Source organism: Carassius carassius, chromosome 1 (genome assembly GCF_963082965.1).
Source record: "Carassius carassius chromosome 1, fCarCar2.1, whole genome shotgun sequence".
NCBI classification, from domain to species: Eukaryota; Metazoa; Chordata; class Actinopteri; order Cypriniformes; family Cyprinidae; genus Carassius; species Carassius carassius.
Genome location: NC_081755.1, coordinates 50,601,392 through 50,624,313, shown reverse-complemented (window position 1 = coordinate 50,624,313; position 22,922 = coordinate 50,601,392). Strand labels below are relative to the sequence as shown.

At 37.7% G+C, this 22,922-nt stretch overlaps 3 protein-coding genes and 1 pseudogene across 3 annotated transcripts in view; 1 reads left to right on the top strand and 3 right to left on the bottom strand.

Annotated features, from left to right (window-relative positions):
* The window catches only part of LOC132159410 (zinc finger protein 501-like), a 531,393-nt gene that overhangs the window by 174,368 nt on the left and 334,103 nt on the right, over positions 1–22,922 (bottom strand). The window lies entirely within an intron of this gene.
* The window catches only part of LOC132157170 (zinc finger protein 883-like), a 499,035-nt gene that overhangs the window by 221,151 nt on the left and 254,962 nt on the right, over positions 1–22,922 (bottom strand). The gene's annotated exons all lie outside the window — the stretch shown is intronic.
* LOC132131686 (gastrula zinc finger protein XlCGF8.2DB-like) lies at positions 943–1,710 on the top strand (annotated as a pseudogene).
* LOC132097645 (antho-RFamide neuropeptides type 2-like) overlaps positions 6,820–22,922 on the bottom strand; it is a 69,876-nt gene continuing 53,773 nt past the window's right edge. Inside the window, exon 3 of the mRNA XM_059503536.1 lies at positions 6,820–7,266. Within this exon, the coding sequence (XP_059359519.1) occupies positions 7,246–7,266 (21 nt within the window). The 3' untranslated portion in view covers positions 6,820–7,245. The remainder of the gene's footprint in view (positions 7,267–22,922) is intronic.

Below are 22,922 nucleotides of genomic sequence, written 5' to 3'. Positions count from 1 at the left end.
TAATCCTCAAATTATAAAGTATTAGCTAACATGCTAACAAGACACTTCATGTGTCATTAGCACCATAGACATATAAATTAGCACCTGTCAGTTGGTTTGGGTGTGGCTTTTATTCCTAAAAAATATATATAACTACTCTGATAGACGTTTGAACATAACGCACAAGTGCAGTGAAATCAGAATCTGACATTCTTTATCCAAATATTTTAAATTTCTTAATTATAAATCAACAATTATAATTTTACTCCGTAAAAAAAAAAAAAATCCTTTTTATTATCTGTATGAGCTTCACGGTATTTTTTGGATTGGCACATTAATGAGCTGATTATTAATTTATTAATGTCCCTGGCATCAGATGTAAAAATAGCCTAAAATGCAAATCGCAGTTATAATAATAATAATACATTACGCATGTACAAATAAAATTAATAGACATGTGTAATTAAGTATACATGTACACACACACACACACACACACACACACAGAGAGAGAGAGAATACACAGTTGGTCTACGCAATAATTTAATTATGCATTATAAAAACACAAAGGTTTATATAATATATAAACACACGTGCTGTGGATTTAAAAGTTCAGGAGTGGCTGAAGGTAGCCTATATAACCAGATAAAAGTCTTTACAGAAAATATGAAATAGGGGATTTATAGACAAAAGTTACATTTATGTATAAAAACTGACATAGGAAAATTAATCAATTTAATATTTATTCTTTACCAGAGCTTTAGAAAACTGCGAGGACGTTTAGGCTATTATTCTAGGCTCATTTGCTTTATGCATCTTTTTCTGACGCATAAGGCACGCAGTTAAAATCAATGGAGTTCCCTTATCGTCGAAATAGTGACGCCTAGGGGTAACTTCAGCGTCGCAATTGTGACGCGGAAGGCACTTGACCATGCTTCAGTTTTTGACGCCTTGGCAGTGAGAATGGGTTGTCAATGTGGGAAGAGTTACCCACGATCAGCAAACCTTAAGAGACACATGAGGATCCACACTGGGGAGAAACCATACTCTTGTGATCAGTGTGGAAAGACATTCATATACAAAGAAAATCTTAAGAGTCACATGATAGTTCATACTAAAGAGAAGCTGTTTACATGTGATCAATGTGGGAAGAATTTCACACAATCATCAAACCTTAAGAAACACACGAGGAGCCACACTGGGGAGAAACCATACTCTTGTGATCAGTGTGGGAACAGTTTCAGTGGATCAGAAAGCCTTAAAGTACACATGAGAATCCACACGAGAGAAAGACCATTCAAATGTGATCAATGTGGGAAGAGTTTCACACGATCATCACAACTTAAGAGACACATGAGGATCCACACTGGAGAGAAAACATTCATGTGTGATCAATGTGACAAAACATTTCATAGGGCATCAGGCCTGAAGATGCACATCCTGGTTCATACAAAGGAGAAACCACATTCATGTTCTGAATGTGGAAAGAGATTTAAACATAAGCACATGTTACAGGTACATCAGAAAATACATACTGGTGTGAGAGAGTACATGTGTTTTGAGTGTGAAAAGATGTTTTAGTCAGCGATCGGTTTAAAACTGCATGAGATGATTCACACTGGAGAAAAACCACACACCTGTGATCAGTGCAGAAAGAGTTTCAGACAAAAGTCATCTCTTAAGTCTCACATGAGAGTTCACATTATAGAGGAGCTGCCCACGTGTGAATAGTTAACGCAAAATGAAAATTCTGTCATTAATTACTAACCTTCTTGTCGTTCCAAACCCGTAAGATCCTCATTCATCTTCAGAACACAAATTAAGATATTTTTTATTAAATCTGAAGGCACATTGACCCTCCATGGACAGTAAGGGTCCTACAAAGGTCAAGGTACAGAACATAGTAAGGACATTATTAAAACAGTCCATGTGACATCAGTGGTACAACTGTAATTATACAAAGCTATGAGAATATTATTTTGTGTGAAAAGAAAACAAAAATATGGACAAAAGAATCATGGGTTGGGAATGGCATGAGGGTGAGTTAATAATGACAGAATTTTAACTTTTGTTAACTTTTCATTCAGGTTGTTCTGGGAATGTTTAGGTGACTGTTGCTATAGGATTTTCCCTCTAGGTCTCTACACAGCATTCCCATAACGTTAAAAGGACATAGAGTATTATTTTTTGCTTGTCTTTATGTCCTTCCATCATGTTTACTGAATGTACAGAGAACTGCAGGACTTATTTTAGGCTTGCCCTTGGTCTGCGGAACCATAATCAAGCATAAGCACTGTGTGTTCATGCTTAACTAGGGATGTAACGATGCACCTCAAGCTATTTGAAAAATTATTCAAATATGTTATGATTCCAATTGGTTGAGATGCAAAATAAATTGTGAAACAGCTGAGGGTAGGATAGAGCTGTAATCGGGCCTTATAAGTTAGTAATTTATACATGTTTTAACATAATTTGTTCATAACTAACGTAGACTAGGCCACTTGGAAGTTAGAACAAAGAAATAAAATAAGTCCTCTGTAACATCGTAACATCTCAGCACTCTAAATAGGCATAGGCTCATTTAGCATATAAATAGACCAATGCACCAATAAAAACCTTTACTCGCCAAGATTAGGCCAGGACTACGTTTTTGTGGAGGAAAATGATTGAATCCACTGTAGATGTCTTCAGCGCGTTCCTGCGCTCATGGTGCGTCCAGCAATATACGTAACCCACTGGCTCATTATTCTCATTATTAACATGGTCAAAACTTTTCCAAACCTCAGACTCTGCTTTAGTTGCTGGTGCAACCAAAATGTAATCGCCAGAGGCAAGCCTCCATTTCACCTAGGCAAAGCAAGGCAAGTTTATTTATATAGCACATTTCGTACACAAAGTCATGCTTTACATAAAAGAAAGTAAAATAATCATGAAGAAAAATCATGAACAAAAATAAAACAAGCAATTTTTTTACTTTTAAAATGATTTAAAAATGTACTTATTTAAAATGAATTTAAAAACAGAAACAGAAAATGATTTTACATGAAGAAAAACAGTGAAAATACAGTGCAATCAGTTCGGACATCGCACAGCGCTAATTCAATAGATGCACAGCTAAACAGGTGAGTTTTTGAGTCTAGATTTAAAAGTGGCGAATGTTTTAGCACATCTGATCTCTTCTGGAAGCTGATTCCAGCTGCGGGCAGCACAGTAACTAAAGGAGGACTCCCCTTGTTTTGTGTGAACCCTTGGTATTTCTAACTGACTCCATCCTAATGATCTGAGTGGTCTGTTAGGTTTATATTCAGTGAACATATCTGCAATATATTTTGGTCCTAGATCATTTAGTGACTTATATACGAGTAAAAGTACTTTAAAATCAATCCTAAATGTAACAGGAAGCCAGTGTAAGGACCTGAGGACTGGTGTGATATGCTCAGATTTTCTAGTTCTGGTCAGAATCCTGGCAGCAGCGTTCTGGATGAGCTGCAGCTGTCTAATGGTCTTTTTGGGAAGAACGGTGAGGAGCCTATTACAGTAGTCCACCCTGCTGGTGATGAAGGCATGAACAAGTTTCTCCAAGTCTTCTCCATCTAATTCTTGCAATGTTTTTAGATGATAGTATGCTGATTTAGTTACTGCTTTGACATGACTACTGAAACTAAGGTCTGTCTCCAGAATCACACCAAGATTTCGGACTAGATTTTTTTGTTATTTGACCCCTAGAGTCAAGGTATGCATTCACCTTGAAAACTTCATCTTTGTTTCCAAATGCAATAACTTCAGTTTTTTTCCTTGTTTAACTGAAGAAAGTTCATGCACATCCAACTATTAAGTTCACCAATATATTGGCCGAGGGAATCAATTGGGCTGTAGTCATTTGGAGATAAGGCTAGGTAAATTAGCAATCAGGGTATCATCAGCATAACTGTGATAGGCAATTTGGTTCTTTCTCATTATTTGACTTAGTGGAAGCATATACAGGCTAAACAAGAGCGGTGCAAGAATTGAGCCTTGTGGGACTCTGCATGTCATGGACGTCCACTTAGACTTATGCTGTCCTAGACTTACATAATAGCCTCTCCCTTCTAAGTATGAGCTGAACCATTTGAGTACCATCCCAGAAAGCCCGACCCAGTTTTACAGTCTCTCTAGTACTATGTTATGATACCTATGAAAGGAAGATTAGATATTGGGCTATAATTGCTCAAAACGGTGTTATCAAGATTGCTCTTTTTCAGGAGGGGCTTAAAAACTGCAGTTTTAAAGGAGTTTGGAAATGGCCCAGAAAGAAGTGAGGCGTTCACCACTTCTGCTTATAAACAATTGAGAACACTTTTGAAAAAAGGTGTGGGAAGTGTGTCAAGATAGCAGGTTGACGATTTTAGGTGCTGCACTATTTCTTCCAAAATTTTGGATCTATTGCTTCAAAAGTAGACATAGTATCTGTCTGACCTCTGCATTGCTTGAGGATGTGGCAATCGCCTTCCTGATATTGATGATCTTCTCAGAAAAGAAGGAAGCAAACTCATTGCATTTGCTGTCTGAGAGCATTTCACTAGGATTCTGAATTGGGGGCGTTCAGTCTCTCAACAGTAGCAAAAAGAAAATGAGTGTTGTTTAAGTTACTGTATATAAGGTTTGAGAGGAAATTCTGTCTAGCTGTGGCTAGTTTCACATTAAAAGCATGAAGGCTGTCTTTATAGATGCTATAGTGAATTTCAAGTTTTGTATTCCGCTACATCCGCTCAGCTTTTCTGCATTGTCTTTTCAAAGTCTGAACTGCTGTTTATCTTCTCCAAACTGATTTCTGTCAGAGGCGTGTTACCTGGGCTAAGGATAAGAAGAACTGGACTGTTGCCGAGTGGTCTAAAGTCCTCTTTTCAGATGAGAGCAAGTTTTGTATTTCATCTGGAAACCAAGGTCCTAGAGTCTGGAGGAAGGGTGGAGAAGCTTGTAGCCCAAGCTGCTTGAAGTACGGTGTTAAGTTTCCAGTCTGTGATGATTTGGGATGCAATGTCATCTGCTAGTGTTTTTTTTTTTTTTTAAACCAAAGTCACTGCAACCGTTTAGTAAGAAATCTGTGAGCACTTCGTACTACTTCCATCTTTTTGAAGATGCTGATTTAATTTCCCAGCAGGATTTGGCACCTGACCACACTGTCAAAAGCACAAAAAGTTGGTTAAATGACCATGGTGTTGGTGTGCTTGACTGGCCGGCAAACTCAGCAGACCTGAACCCAAGAGAGAATCTATGGGCTGTTGTCAAGAGGGCAATGAGAAACAAGAGACCAACAAATGTAGATGAGCTGAAGGCTACTGTCAAAGAAACCTGGGCTTCCACACCACTTCAGCAGTGCCACAAACTGATCAACTCCATGCCACGCAGAATTGAGGCAGTAATTAAAGCAAAAGGAGCCCCTACCAAGTATTGAGAACATGTACAGTAAAAAAAAAACATACTTTTCAGAAGGCCAACAATTCACTATTTTTAATTTTATTGGTTTTATGAACTATTCTAATATGTAGAGAGGGATTTTTGTTGAATGTGAGCCAAAGTCATCACAATTAAAAGAACCAAAGACTTAAACTACTTCAGTCTGTGTGCATTGAATTTATGGTAGCACTTTATTTTACAGTCCTGTACCTCATGTACATACAATGTACCTATTATAGTAATTACAATAACTATGTTATAATTAGGTACTAACCCTGAATCTACCCCTAAACCTAAATCTACCCCATGTAGTTACCTTGTATTACTAGAACTTTCTTAGATAAATACACTGAAAGTACACTATAAGTATATGTAAGTAAACGTACTGTAAAATAAAGTGCAGCTGAATTTATTTTATAAACAAGTTTCACAATTTGAATTGAATTACTGAAATGAACTTTTCCACAACATTATAATTTATTGAGATCCACCTGTATATCCTCACAGAAACTAATATAGGATGTTACAGTCTCTGTGAGTTCATCCAGATCGATGGTAACACTCCAAATCAGTGAGGTCGAAACAGGCCCATTCTGTTTCATTGGTCCATCTCTTTATAGTCTTTACTACAGGTTTAGCAGATTTAATTATTTTTCTATATGTTGGTATAAGATGAATCAGGCAGTGATCAGACAGCCCCAAAGCTGCTCTTGGAACAGAGTGATATGCATCCTTTATTCTCAAAGAGAACTTCTAGACAGCTAAATCTGCATACCACTGTTAATTGGTGTAAAAGCATGTCCCGCCTCCACACGATTTTCCCATTGATTCTGCGTTGCGATCTGCTCTGATTGTGTAAATATGAGAAATACCATGAACTGCTTACCTAATAATTTATTAGGCATTTAAATCTCTAGCTCTATTGGCTTTCACAAATAAAATATACATGTTTATCCAAGCAGAATCAAAAGGAAATCAAAATGGAAAACAAGTTGTTTTAAGGTAAACAGGTCAGTTTAGCTCAAAGTGAATTGTGATATTTGTATGGAATTTGGTCAGAATCACTGTTTTATGCTTGATCAGTCGTCCAGCCATTCATTGAACGAGCCTCATAACATTAATCCAAAGTAAAGTAACAAAAAAAAAAAAAAAGTAAAGAGAAACTATTAGCATGGTAACAAGATCCGCAGTTTAAGACATTAAATTGTAAGCACAAAACGAAAAAAGATACTACTCTTTTCGATGTACGTAAGACTTTATTGGATAAGTCAAAAAGACATGTAAACTAATCTAAGAAACACACACACTCATACATTAACACAAGTTGCAGAAACAAAGAGGAAAGAATGAGCTTGAGAGAGTGAAAATGTGAAATCCAATATTTATATCAATAAAGGAAATCAATAAACCAGCAAGAATCTGGTGGTTGTACTTGTGTTGCCTTCGTGGTAAAGGAATTAATTTTGCATGGAATGTCTGCAGAAAGGGGTTTCTGTAGGTTGTTGATTGGCTTGAGTTCAGTAGTCATTGGAAGTGATGTCTTGGGCATTGCCTGAAGGATGGTGTGGAGTTGTGTACGCTGGTTGAAGTTTTAAAGTTGGTGCAGACTACGTCTGACATAGCTTTGCGGCAAAACCTAGAACACAAGACTCTCAACAGGAAAAGAAAATAAACTGATGTAGAAGAAAGAAAAGCTGTTGAGACTAGATGGCTTGTCTTCTCATGGTGGTTGAGTAACAGCGGGCTTGCAGGACATAGCACACTTTGAAGAGCGTTTAAACAGCAGGTAATGTGGTATTTTAAAGTGTCCTAATATTGTGTTGGAATCCCCTACAACAGTATTAAATGCATCTAATGTAAGAAAACATTGTGATTTTCCCAAAATATGCATTTAATATCAGAGTAATTTGCCAATGATTTCTAAAGGATTCGTTCCAAGCAAGTTCGGAGCAAACCCCTCCCTTCCACAAGCCTACACTTCACTGATTGGTCAGCTGGCCATGCCTGTTATGATTGGCACAGAGAGGAGTCCTTGATCAGGTTAGCCAGCGCTAATCACTAGACGAGACAAAACTAATAAAATAAAACCCATTACCATTGAGGCATTTGTTGAATCATGTGGGACATAATTACTCATTATAATGACTTATGTCTTTTTTCAGTGATGTTGAGATGTAGCGGCGTGGTAGAACAAGACGGTTTATAGGGTGTGGTTGACCCTTAACTTTTTATAAAGAATATATCTTTGGATTTGAGACTTTAGTCTTTGCAACTTAAAAGGTCTTATATATGCACCAAGAGCTTGTAACACTCCGAAGAGAAAGTTTGAAAATCACATCATATGACCCCTTTAAGACCCTAAAGAATCATATAAAATTGTGGAAAATGGGCATTCAATGAGCACTTTAAACATGATTCTCCAGGTATCCTTTATGTGGAAAAGACCTTCCACATTGAGAGCAGATAAAAGGCTTTTATGAAGTGTGAGTTACCAAATGAATCTTAAGGTGTTCTTTCAGTGTGAAACTCTTTCCACACTGAGAGCAGATAAAAGATTTCATCCCAGCATGAATTAACATGTGCCTACTAAGGGCTGATTTATGTGTAAAACTCTTTCCACACTGAGAGCAGATGAAAGGTTTTTCTGAAGTGTGAGTTACCAAATGACTCTTAAGGTGATCTTTAAGTGTAAAACTCTTTCCACACTGAGAGCAGCTGAAAGATTTCATCCCAGCGTGAATTAACATGTGCCTACTAAGGGCTGATTTATGTGTAAAACTCTTTCCACACTGAGAGCAGATGAAAGGTTTTTCTGAAGTGTGAGTTACCAAATGACTCTTAAGGTGTTCTTTCTGTGTAAAACTCTTTTCACACTGAGAGCAGCTGAAAGACTTTATTCCAGCATGAATTAACATGTGATTCTTAACGCTTGCTTTACATGTAAAAGTGTTTCCACACTGAGAGCAGCTGAAAGGCTTTATTCCAGTATGAATAAACATGTGCCTATTAAGGCATGATTTCCTTCTAAAACACTTTCCACACTGAGAGCAGGAGAAAGGCTTTATCTCAGCATGAATTAACATGTGCTTCTTAAGGCTTGCTTTACATGTAAAAGTGTTTCCACACTGAGAGCAGCTGAAAGGCTTTATTCCAGTATGAATTAACATGTGCCTATTAAGGCATGATTTCTTTCTAAAACACTTTCCACACTGAGAGCAGCTGAAAGACTTTATCCCAGCATGAATTAACATGTGGTTCTTAAGGCTTGCTGTACACGTAAAACTCTTTCCACACTGACAGCTGCTGAAAGGAATCCCCGTATGAATTATCATGTGCCTATTAAGGGATGATTTCCTTCTAAGACACTTTCCACACTGAGAGCAGGAGAAAGGCTTTATCCCAGCATGAATTAACATGTGGTCCTTAAGGCTTGCTTTACATGTAAAAGTGTTTCCACACTGAGAGCAGATGAAAGGCCTTTTGACTTCTGTTGTTTTAATGCTGCAACTCACTGATTTTTCTTCATTGACATCAGGAGCTTTCTGATCCTGATATATCTCATCCACCTTTTTCAGATCTTGTCTTTCTTCTTTCATTTTCATCAGGCCTAAAATTAAATCAAAATAAAGATGAGAATTAATAGAAACGTTAAAAAAGATAAAATATTTGTGTACAGACAAAAACTAAGTCAAAACTTTTCCTTTTTACATAGATCCATGAAAATCTCAAAACACTGCATTATGCCTCTATGACAGTAGATGGCGATATCATTTTGTAAAGAAACAACAGATTGACAGGTCCAGCAAACAGGTTTTTTTTCTTTGATTTTCTTTAATTTAACTAGGGCTGCAACAACTAATTGATACATTTGATTATTATCAATAATGAAAACCAACAACGATTCTCATTATCGGTTAGCCCGGTCTGCCCACAGTGCTAGTCCAATTTCATCCTGTCGCGTCAAATTACAGAACTAAATTACGCATTTCCATAGACAAAATGCATCTAGAATAGTGGAGAAAACAGAATGAAATGCTGCGGGAGAGTTAGGTGATCCAAGCTTACCAAAACATGATCATTTTATATTTTAAGCTTTAAGCTAATGCAATAGCGTAATGACTTGTCCTCAGCACAAATACTTTCAGTTTACAGTCATATCCTTATCTGTAAATGTCACAAATTTACATAAGCATACCCATTTTTGCATAAAGGCCCTTCCTGACAGTCTGTGTTCAGTTTAAATCTTTTTTGAATGAGTGCCGGATAGAGGGAGACAATTAATACTCAGTACAAAAATCATTTGTTGTGCTTAAGTATGTTGTTGAACGTTAAGGTTTGTCAACCTGCAATGCACATTTTATGAATAGGAACTGTAAAGGGGATAACAGCATGATTTTGTTTGAATATAAATATCAAGGCTGGTTTCATAGTTCAGTGGTGCCTGGGGCAGAAGAGGGATGGGGGGGGGGGCAAGTTCGGGAGTGAGTTCAGCTTCCTGACAGCCTGATGAATAAAGCTTTCCTTCAGTCTGCTGGTCCTGGTCGGGAGACTCCGCAGTCTCCTCCCTGATGGCAGCAGACTGAAGGAGCTGTGTGACAGGTGGGTGGGATCACCTGCGATGCAGAGGGCTTTGCGAGTGAGACGGGTTCTGTAAATGTCCTGGAGGGAGAGAGGAGAGACACCAGTGATCTTCTCAGTTGCTCTCCCTATGCGTTGCAGTCTTTCGGCAGGAGGCATTGCAGGCTCCATACCACACAGTGATGCAGCTCATCAGGATGCTCTCGATAATGCCTCTGTAGAAGGTGTACATGATGGGGAGCGGGGCTCTGGCTCTTCTCAGTTTGTGGAGGAAGTAGAGAGACTGCTGTGATTTCTTGGCCAGTTGCTGCTGTGTTGTCGGTCCAGGAGAGGTCCTCTATGATGTGCACATCCAGGAACTTGGTGCTGCTCACTCTCTCCACAGTCGCACCGTTGATGGTCAGAGGAACATGCTGAGTGTGTGCTCTCCTGAAGTCAACAACAATCTCCTTCGTCTTCTCTACGTTCAGAGAGAGATTGTTGTCACTGCACCTCCCGGCCAGGCGGCTCACCTCGCTCCTGTAGTTGGTCTTATCTCTGTTGCTAATGAGACCCACCACAGTCGTGTCATCTGCAAACTTAATAAAGAGGTTGGAGTAGTGTGACAATGTGCAGTCGTGGGTCAGTAGAGTGTAGAGGAGGGGGCTCAGCACACAACAGACACTTCATACCCGTTTTTTACAGGATAAAGAAATGACACTAAAGCCTAACTTCTGTGTTAAAGCAAACATCCTAGGACCTAGTAACATTGCTGAATTTAGTCCCGGAACGAGCGCTGTGTGAACAAAAGCCAGATCGAATGCCGTGTCATAGTGATTACGCACGTTATCGCGCAACTCTTTTATTTATTTTTTTTTTTTTAGGAAGATCAAACGTTTGCAAGGAAAAAATATGTGCAAACTGTAATGAAGCAGAGATCCGATAGTTCCTCACTTTCCGCACTGAAGCTGAGATCGTTCACTAGCTTTCCACGTTTTCGGCTCGTACATTACACGTCATGCCCTGATGTCACGTGGACCTCTACGGGTTGTGTATGAAAGCGGAAAACAATTGCCGGGACACATTACCCGTGTATTTGCCGGAATCGCTGTGTGAAAGGGGCTTAAGACGTGACCATGATCAAAGTGATCATGTTCCTGTAGAACATTTCTCTTACCTGTTGATTAGCACTGAGTTTGTGATTTAATTCATCTTTATTATTTGAAATATTAATGCAGCGATTTAAGCTATATTGACTATATACAATGCCTACATTTATTAAACTAATGTATGTATGGTTTTAAACAAATTATGTAAAGTTTGTGCTACTGTTGCTCTAAACTAAAAGTATTGGTGATTACCAAAATTATGTTTTAGCAATTTGTATAAGTTCTTTAGTAACAGTAGGCCATTTCTTTTATTTTTTTGTGCTCAACTTTGTTTATTTTTGGTTCAATAAAACAACATCCATTCAAATAAACAACACAGGGAAGGGGGAACAACAGACAATTATTTCATTACTGCTTACCTAGCACTTACTCCTGAAGGGCACACACTCCAACGTAGGTCACCTTTCGACGGAACCTACGCTCACGTTCTCCATCTCGCCTATCTTCTGTGGTTTCATCCTCACTTCCTTCACTCTCTCAGTTTTCAATTCTGGACATGAACAGTGTTACGGACACTCTTTGCGCCACTCTAATCTCTTGCTTAGACAAATTTTGCCCACTGTCGTCTAGACCAGCACGCCCCACCCCATCTGCCCCCTGGCTGTCCGAGGTTCTCCGTGAACGTCGCTCTAAACTCAGGGCTGCAGAGAGGAAATGGCATAAATCAAGAAACTCTACCGACCTCAGTGTGTATCAGTCTCTCATCTCTTCCTTCTCTGCAAATGTCTTCACTGCTAAAAAATCCTACTACCACAACAAAATTAACAACTGTTGTGACGCTCGGACACTCTTCAAAACTTTCTCTTCTCGTCTTAATTTGCCTCCACCTTTTACAGCTGGCGACAGCTGATGCAGTTTTCTTCACAAATAAGACAAGAACCATCAGTGACCAATTCTCCACACCGCAGACTGAGTACAACTTCACAATGACCAGTGCACAGTCTCTCTCCTCCTTCTCTACACTCTCAGAGATGGATGATTCCCACTTATCCTGTCCAGTCATTCTACTTGTCCACTTGATCCGATCCCCACTCACCTCCTTCAAGCGATCTCTTCTTCAGTCATACCTTTACTTACTTACATTATCAACTCCCCTCTTCACTCTGGAACATTTCCCTCAGCATTTAAGCAGGCTCGGGTAAGCCCACTGCTTAAGAAACCATCTCTAAATCCAGCACTTCTAGAAAACTACATACCGGTATCCCTTCCTCCATTCATTGCAAAGACACTTGAGCAAGCTGTGTTCAACCTGCTCTCTATGTTCCTTGTACAGAACAACCACCTGGACAGCAACCAATCTGGCTTCAAAAGTGGCCACTCAACTGAGACTGCCCTGCTCTCGGTTACTGAAGCCCTGCGACTAGCAAGAGCAGCTTCAAAAAAATCCTCAGTACTCATCTTACTGGACCTTTCCGCTGCTTTTGACATTGTTAAATCACCAGATTTTCCTGTCCACCCTCAGAAATATGGGCATCTCTGGAACTGCACTCCTGTGGTTGATGTCCTACCTCTCTGATAGATCCTTCAGCGTGTCTTGGAGGGGTGATGTTTCTAAGTCACAACAACTTGCTAGTGGGGTTCCTCAAGGCTCAGTACTTGGACCACTTCTATTCTCCATCTCCATGACTTCATTAGGATCTGTCATTCAGAAGCATGGCTTTTCTTATCACTGCTACGCTGATGACACCCAATCAGTGATGCACGGGTCAATGTATAAACAATAAAACGAGGGAGACCATCGCTAAAGATTTGAAATCGGTTGACTTTGTCGCTTTGACCACAGACATGTATGTGGTCAAGCATAAACATGACGCCCTACATGTCCGTTACAGATCATTATATTTCACAAGATTGGAAACTGAATGCTAAATGTCTTAACAACATTCATCCCGGAGAACCACACTGCAGAGGTACTGGCGGAGGTTGTGCATGATTGGGACATAGAGGAGAGTAAAATTTCCTGCATCACTACCGACAAACTACTAATAAACAGTTTTGGTTATAACTTGAATGTGGCAGTGAAATATTCATGCAAAAGGAAAAAGACGAGAACTGATTGCGCGTTTGGAATCTGTCAAGTCAAGTCACCTTTATTTATATAGCTCTTTAAACAAAATACATTACGTCAAAGCAACTGAACAACATTCATTAGGAAAACAGTGTGTCAATAATGCAAAATGACAGTTAAAGGCAGTTCATCATTGAATTCAGTGATGTCATCTCTGTTCAGTTTAAATAGTGTCTGTGCATTTATTTGCAATCAAGTCAACAATATCGCTGTAGATGAAGTGACCCCAACTAAGCAAGCCAGAGGCGACAGCGGCAAGGAACCGAAAATCCATCGGTGACAGAATGGAGAAAAAAAACCTTGGGAGACGCCAGGCTCAGTTGGGGGACCAGTTCTCCTCTGACCAGACGAAACCAGTAGTTCAATTCCAAGCTGCAGCAAAGTCAGATTGTGCAGAAGAATCATCTGTTTCCTGTGGTCTTGTTCTGGTGGTCATCTGAGACAAGGTCTTTCCAGGGGATCTGTATCTGGGGCTCTAGTTGTCCTGGTCTCCGCTGTCTTTCAGGGATGTAGAGGTCCTTTCTAGGTGCCGATCCTCCATCTGGTCTGGATACGTACTGGATCCGGGTGACTGCAGTGACCCTCTGATCTGGATACAGACTGGATCTGGTGACTACAATGACCTCGGAATAAGAGAGAAACAGACTATTATTAGCGTAGATGCCATTCTTCTAATGATGTAGCAAGTACATCGGGTGGTATGCGAAGTGTTCCATGTTCCAGTTTACCTATTTAATGCAGCCTAAAAATCCTTTAACGGATTTGGATATCAAAAGTATATTAGTATATTATGTGTAAGCCAGGTTAAAAAGATGGGTCTTTAATCTAGATTTAAACTTCAAGAGTGTGTCTGCCTCCTGAACAATGTTAGGTAGGTTATTCCAGAGTTTAGGCGCCAAATAGGAAAAGGATCTGCCGCCCGCAGTTGATTTTGATATTCTAGGTATTATAAAAATTGAGTTTTGCGAACGTAGCGGACGTAGAGGATAATAATGTAAAAGGAGCTCATTCAAATACTGAGGTGCTAAACCATTCAGGGCTTTGTAAGTAATAAGCAATATTTAAAAATCTATATGATGTTTGATAGGGAGCCAGTGCAGTGTTGACAGGACCGGTCTAATATGGTCATACTTCCTGGTTCTAGTAAGAACTCTTGCTGTTGCATTTTGGACTAGCTGTAGTTTGTTTACTAAGAGTGCAGAACAGCCACCCAATAAAGCATTACAATAATCTAACCTTGAGGTCATAAATGCATGGATTAACATTCCTGCATTTGACATTGAGAGCATAGGCTATAATTTTGATATATTTTTGAGATGGAAAAATGCAGTTTTACAAATGCTAGAAACGTGGCTTTCTAAGGAAATATTGCAATCAAATAGCACACCTAGGTTCCTAACTGATGACCAAGAATTGACAGAGCAACAATCAAGTCTTAGACAGTGTTCTAGGTTATTACATGCAGAATTTTTAGGTCCTATAATTAACACCTCTGTTTTTTTTCAGAATTTAGCAGCAAGAAATTACTCGTCATCCAGTTTTTTATATCGACTATGCATTCCATTAGTTTTTCAAATTGGTGTGTTTCACCGGGCCGCGAAGAAATATAGAGCTGAGAATCATCAACATAACAGTGAAAGCTAACACCATTTTTCCTGATATACGAGTAGCGGCCCTAGGACTGAGCCTTGAGGTACTCCATACTGCACTTGTGATCGATATGATACATCTTCATTCACTGCTACGAACTGATGGCGGTCGTATAAGTATGATTTAAACCATGCTAATGCACTTCTATTAATGCCAACAAAGTGTTCAAGTCTATGCAAAAGAATGTTGTGGTCAATTGTGTCAAACGCAGCACTAAGATCCAATAAAACTAATAGAGAGATACAACCACGATCAGATGATCAGAGCAGGTCATTTGTAACTCTAAGGAGAGCAGTCTCAGTAATATGATACGGTATAAATCCTGACTGGAAATCCTCACATATACCATTTTTCTCTAAGAAGGAATATAATTGTGAGGATACCACCTTTTCTAGTATCTTGGACAGGAAAGGGAGATTCGAGATTGGTCTATAATTAACTAGTTCTTTGGGGTCAAGTTGTGGTTTTTTGATGAGAGGCTTAATAACAGCCAGTTTGAAGGTTTTGGGGACATATCCTAATGACAATGAGGAATTAATAATAGAAGAGGATCTATGACTTCTGGAAGCACCTCATTTATGAACTTAGATGGTATAGGGTCTAACATACATGTTGTTGGTTTAGATGATTTAACAAGTTTATACAATTCTTCCTCTCCTATAGTAGAGAATGAGTGGAACTGTTCCTCAGGGGGTCTATAGTGCACTGTCTGATACGATACTGTAGCTGACGGCTGAATGGTTACAATTTTATCTCTAATAGTATCGATTTTAGAAGTAAAGTAGTTCATAAAATCATTACTGCTGTGGTGTTGGGAAATGTCAACACTTGTTGAGGCTTTATTTTTTGTTAATTTAGCCACTGTATTGAATAAATACCTGGGGTTATGTTTGTTTTCTTCTAAAAGAGAAGAAAAGTACTCGGATCTAGCAGTTTTTAATGCTTTTCTGTAGGATAGGTTACTTTCCGGCCAAGCAATACGAAATACCTCTAGTTTTGTTTTCCTCCAGCTGCGCTCCATTTTTCGGGCTGCTCTCTTTAGGGTGCAAGTATGCTTATTATACTATGGTGTCATATTGGTTTCCTTAACCTTCCTTAAGCATAAATGAGCAACTGTATTTAAAATGCTAGAAAAGAGAGAGTCCATAGTTTCTGTTACATCATCAAGTTGTTCTGAGGTTTTGGATATGCCAAGGAATTCGGATACATCAGGAAGATACATTCAAAAGCAGTCTTTTGTGGTAGAAGTGGTGGTTCTTCCATACTTGTAACAAGAAGTAGAATTTACAATTTTGGCTATGAAGTTTTCACAAAACTAAATGATCTGAGATATCACTTGGCTGCATAATTTCAACACTATCAACATCAATTCCATGTGACAGTATTAAATCTAGTGTATGATTTAGACAATGAGTAGGTCCAGAAACATGTTGTCTAACCCCAATAGAGTTCAGAATGTCTATAAATACTGATCCCAGTGCATCTTTTTCATTATCAACATGGATATTACAATCACCAACTATTAAAACTTTATCTGCAGACAGAACTAACTCGGATGTAAAATCACCAAACTCTTAAATAAAGTCTGTATGGTGCCCTGGTGGCCTGTATACAGTAGCCAGTACAAACATAACAGGGGATTTCTCATTAACATTTGTTTCTCTGGATAATGTAATATGAAGCACCATTACTTAAAACGAGTTATACTTGAAGACTGCCCTCTGAGAAATCCTGAAAACGTTGTTATAAATTGAAGCAACACCTCCCCCTTTGCCTTTTAGACGCTCAATTAATGGAGCATTCTCTCACAGCTGGCAGAGACGAAGAGAGCTCTGCAAGACGCAGGAACAACTCAGTCTACCTCAAACAATGCTGGTAATGGTAAGTCAATGAACAAATCTTAATTCATAATATTTCTCTACAAATATCTTAATATAACCAAGTCTATCCTAATAGTCCACAGAAAATAATTAAAACTTTAATATATAATAAGTGAATTTTTCTTTTTCTTATTGTTGTTGTTGTTGTTAATTAATTATTATTATTATTATTATTGTAGGATTGTGCAACTCGCCGGGGATCAACATATGCCAATGCCATGGCTGTAAAAATCCTGTAGCAGCTCCCTGCAATCAAACAAGTTTTTGTAGATGACAAGAGCCGTCGCACACTCCCAAACCTAACTTGGCAGGACATTGCCATACTAGAGGCTGTTAAAGATGGGTTAAAGCCTGTCGCAGAATTTACTGATATTTTACGTGACTGAAAATTACGTGACAGTCTCATCTGAAAATTACGTGACAGTCTCATCTCTGCTGCCAATGCTGCATCTTATGGTGGATAATCCTGAAGGAGAGTGAGGTTGATGTAAAGATGGTGTCAGAAATTAAAAAGAGGATCTTGGACAAACTTTTTTTTATGGCATTATGGAACGATAAAATCAAGCCACCCGTATTCACCTGTAAGGGAAACAGGTCAATTTAGCTCAAAGGGAATCATTAAAGATTTTAAATTTGAACAGAATCACTGTTTCACGGCTGATTACTGAGGCGCCCTGCGATTCACCGAACGTGCTGTTTAACATCAAATCGGCGCTGGATATTAATATCCAAACTATAGTGAAAACACTAGAAATTTGCACAGTAACAAGATCGGCAGTTTAAGACACTAACTTGTAAGCACAAAACAAAAGATACTTCTCTTTTCAATATGAATAAGGCTTTATTAGAAAAATCTAAGACATATAAACTAATCTAACACATAAGCACACGCACTCAGACATTCATACAAGTTGCAGGAAGATAGAAAGTTAGAGAAGAATGAGTTTAAGAGAATGAAAATGTGAAAATCCCAAGTTTACAGCAATATGTGAAATTGCATAGACATGAACAGCCATCAATCACTTAATTAACCCTTGCATTGAGTTCCTCAATGAGGTTAAAATTATATTAGACACACCAGTATAGATCAGTCTGGAGGTACTTGCATTGCCTGTGTAAAGGCCTTTGTTGTCATTGAAAAGGGGGTTTCCCGAGGTTGCTGATTGGCTGGAAGTTCAGTAGTCATTTAAGTGACGTCTTGGGAAGCCCGTGGTTGGGTGTTGGCTGACGATGCAGAGTTGTGTGGGCTGGTTGAAGTTGAACGGTCACTCGAGGTCAGACTCGGAGACACAGCGTTACAAAACTTAACTCAGAACACGAAACTCTCAAACGGAAAAGAAAAGAAACTAAAGTAAAAGGACAGAAGTACAGTTTGACGAGACTAGGTGGTGTTTCTTCTCACCATGGCTAAGTAGCAGCAGGCGTGCAGGCCAACGCACGCTGGAATCGCGCTCAAAGAACGCTTAAAGTGATGACTAAAAGCATGACAAAGCAATGCTAAAAGCAAACTAAAAGCATACTAAAAGCAAGATTTGATGGTGTCCTAAGTATTTAAACTGGCCTGTTGGCCACACCTCAAATGTTGTCTTGACCAATTAGATATCGTCTTTGCTCGGGGGTATCATAAATCATATGTTATCTTATCAAGTATGTGGTCCGAATTTTCCCGCTCTTGCAGGGTCTAATTTTGGACATGATTCTTATAACAAGAATATGATACATTTGAAAAATAACTGATTGTCAGGACTGTTTCAAGCTAACAGATTCAAACACGTACATACTAAACATGATTATGTATCCTTAAGCTATCCAATAGTTATTAAAAGACATACACAATAAGTGATTATAACATGATAATCAAATGTGTGGGTTACATATAAATGAATATGGACTTAAGCGATGGACTGATATTCAATTAGAAGTCATTTTGGTCCATTTATATCTAGAAAAGACAGTTTCTATGCCATTCTATGACAAAAAGATTTCTGTGGAGACCAGAGGTTAAAAGGTCCCCTTAGGAATTTCAGTCTGGTTCTGCTAGGTGGGGGAAGTCAATCCAAGGATCTTGTGTATTACTCTCATGGGTTTACATGTGATGTCCGGCGTTGCATCTCAATTACTTGCCCCAAATTTGACAATCTCTTCTCTGAATTGAAATTGTCAATAACTGTTCTAATGGTGTTAATGTCGAAAGCTGTTCTGTGAAAGAGTTGGTTGGTTGGTTGGTTAACTAGTTTCTGACTTGTGGCACTAGGAATGAATTACAACATCCTGTTGCCATAATCGTCCAGCCCTATTTCTGAACTCAGAAGATTAAATATCAAAATATAAATGATATCAATTTAAGCAATGGCATTCAAGGTTAAAAAAAGCAACTAAAATTTAGCAGCAATATCTCAGATATTGTAACTTACTCTGTCAGTTGTGCAACATTTTCTTTCAGAGGAGAAAACTCAGCCAGTGAGCGTCATCTTTTTCTACCAGTCGTGGAACGGCGGCCACAGTATCACTTGTGCTCGCACATGCAGCCTAGTGATGCGCGGGTCGGGTTTTTTTCCAACCCGTGGGTCCAACTTTTATGAAATTATTTGGCCCGCCCCAGCCCGCAAATAAAGTAACATTTCTTTACCCACCCCGACCCACGCATCAGGGACATCACGGAAGATACTTTGCTACTTAGATCTTCGTATTTGTAACCTTATCAAAGAACCTAATAAAATATGAAAATATATATTCCAAATATTTCATATAAGCTATATGAAATTGCAGTAGTGATGGTTCGTCCGTTAACTAATTTTTTAGGTGAACAAATCGTTCTCGTTCACGTAATCTGTTAACTCATATTCATACAAAGCGCAGTTATAGGTACTGGTGCTGAAACGATTAGTCCACATTATCGACAATAAAAAATTGTTGACAAATATTTTTGTTTCCGAGTAGTCGTTTGATTTTAATTATACCTCATTTAGAGCCTGCAGCATTCACGTCACGTCTATAGTATTTTATGCAATACCTTAAATCAAGCAGCTTTGCATTATTAAACATTATTATTAAATATTTGCAGAGATCAAAGCTGATTTGATTATCATAACCCAGTAAGGTGTTTTAAGAGAGATTACTCTACAAAAGTTTTTGAATGGTAATGTTAAGATTTTTTTTTTTTTAAAGAAGTCTCTTCTGCTCACCAAGCCTGCATTTATTTGATCCAAAATACAGCAAAAGCAGTAATATTGTGCAATATTTTTACGATTTAAAATAACTGCTTTCTATTTGAATATATTTTCAAATGTAATTTGTTCTTGTGATCAAATCTGAATTTTCTCCATTCTTCAATGTCACATGATCCTTGAAATCATTCTAATATGCTGATTGGCTGCTCAAGAAACATTTATTATTATTATTATTATTATTATTATCAATTTTTTTTTTCAGGAGTCTTTGATGAATATAAAGATCCAGAGATAGGAATTTATCTGAAATAAAAAGCTTTTGTAACATTTTATGCAATACCATTCAAAAGCTTGGAGTCAATATCATTTTTTATTTTTATTTTTTTATTGGGTTGTGAGAATTAATACTTCTATTTAGCAAGGATGCTTCAAATTGACAAAGAAATTTATAATGTTACAAAAGATTTCTATTTCAGATAAATTCTGATCTTCTGAACTTTCTATTCATCAAAGACACCTGAAAAAATTATATTCATCTGTTTTCAATAATAATAATAATAATAATAATAAATGTGTTTTTTGGAGCAGCAAATCAGTATATTAGAATGATTTCTGAAGGATAATGTGACTGGAGTAATGATGATAAAAATCAGCTTTGAAATCACAGGAATAAATTACATTTTAAAATATATTCAAATAAAAAAAACAGTAAAAAAATCTTTCAAAATGTTAACTGATTTTGCTGTACTTTGGATCAAATACATGCAGGCTTGATGAGCAGAAGATACTTCTTTAAAAACAATGTTACTGTTCAAAAATGTTTGACTGGTAGTGTATATTGTACATAAAATTGTTAAAACAAAAATAAAACATCTAATCACTTACCTTTATTTTGTTTCTTTTCCATTTTATATACTTACGAAAGGAGATGTTAGGCAGAATGAACTTTTCATATAGTAATTAAATTGTAAATAAGAAGGTTTCTCGGTCATCTCATTTTGTGTCAAGTATATTTATTTGTATAAATTAACTGTATAATAATTGTAATTACATAATATTTCCCAAAGCTGAAGTGATTAGACTATCTTTTATTTATTTGTTATGTAAAACAGTATTTAAACTAATTGCAAGAGCTGAATAATCAATCAAATTCTATTGATTAATCAGTGAAATAATTGACGATGAAAATCATCATTTGTTGCAGCCCTAATAGCTACTGTGCTACGCTTGTTTTCATATTTAGGATACAGAACATAACTCTAAGTTTAATGTGAATATTATATATGAACTGTCTGACCAAACAATTAAAATGTTAATTATGCAAGAAAACCTCGTGCTTTGTTCATCTGAATAACTTATTTAGACTATTTAATGCGATTATGCACATTTTAGTAAAGCCAAATCAGTTTTTGTCACAAATAAATACGGACATCTGTGTTTTTTTTTCCTCACGCAAGCAGCAAAGAAGCCGCAGCTGTCATGTGACAAACACTAGAGCGAGATGAGGTCATTAGTGATACGCGGGTCGGGTTGAGGCGGGTAAAGAAATTGGCCCTTTATTGGCGGGGCGGGTCATTAAAAACAACACATAAAAAATATATTTATGTTGCGTGCAATTTAGTGGTGGAAATTTGTATTCTTTCAAGAGATTTGTTGATTTTCAGTTCATTCACCAAAATGACCCGCGGGTTATGAGATGACCCACGCATCACTAATGCAGCCATCTCGCTCTAGTGTTTGTCACGTGACAGCTGTAGCTTTATTCAGACGTCCATAGGGAGGCACTGGAAGCGTGCATTGAACACTCCAACATGAAATACGTCTCTTACAAATCTGGAACACTCACGGTCATTCTTTGAAGTATCGATACTAATACATTTAGGAATCGTGACGTTTTTAATTTCTGAGGATCGCAATACCTTTGAAGTATCGGTGCACCGTGCAACCATACTAGGAATATACTACAGCCTTTGGAACATGAAAAAGATTTTTTTTTGGTGAATTAAAGTAATTTATTTCTAAGAATAATTATGTACTGTATGTACAGTAAGGAAGATATTGGCAAATTGTCCCCTGTAGTAAGTTACTCTGGCCACTAGTGATGGACTACAACATTTAGCACATAAAAAAGCCTTTTGGTCAATTACAGTAATTGTTTTCGAAGATCAATTACATACTGTAAGGGAGATATCGGCAAACTTTCACCTGTAGCAAGTCAGTCTTGTAAATACAAATGTACTACAACCTTTGGAACATGAATAACCCCTTTAGGTGAAATATGGTAATTGTTTTCTAAGAATAATTATGTTCTGTAAGTACAGTAAGGATGATTATGGCAAAGTTTCACCTGTAGTAAATCAGTCTGACCACTAGGAATGTACTACAACCTTTGGAACATAAAAGCCTTGTGGTGAATTACAGTAATTGTTTTCTCAGAATAGTTATGTACTGTACATACAATAAGAAAGGAATTTGCAACATTTCACCTGTAGTAAATCAGCCTTATAAATACAAACGTACTACAGCCTTTGGAACATGAAAATAAAACTTTTCGTGAATTACAGTAATCATTTTCTAAGAAGAATTATGTACAGTAAGGGAGATATTATAACAACAAATGTCCTACAACATTTGGAACATTAAAAATATATATGTATATGGTAAATGGTGAATTATGGTAATTTGTTTAAGAAAATAGTTTGTATGTACTGTACACACATAAAGGGAGATATTGTTTGTAGTTACATATTGGTTAAATACTGGTTCTGTCAGTCTGCTCACAAGACATTTACTATGGCATTGTAAACATAATTTGTATTAATTATTGGACTTCGTTTTGTACTGAAAGGTAAATTTGCAGACGGTCCCTAAACAGCCTAGGCGAATATCAAGCGAATATCAAACCTAAAGCGCTGTAGAAGCGACATTTGAAGTAATGTTACTATATAACTGTGGTTAAGAGCATTATTTGCTTGTTCAGTACATAACAGTTTTGCAGCAGGCTTTGCAGAAA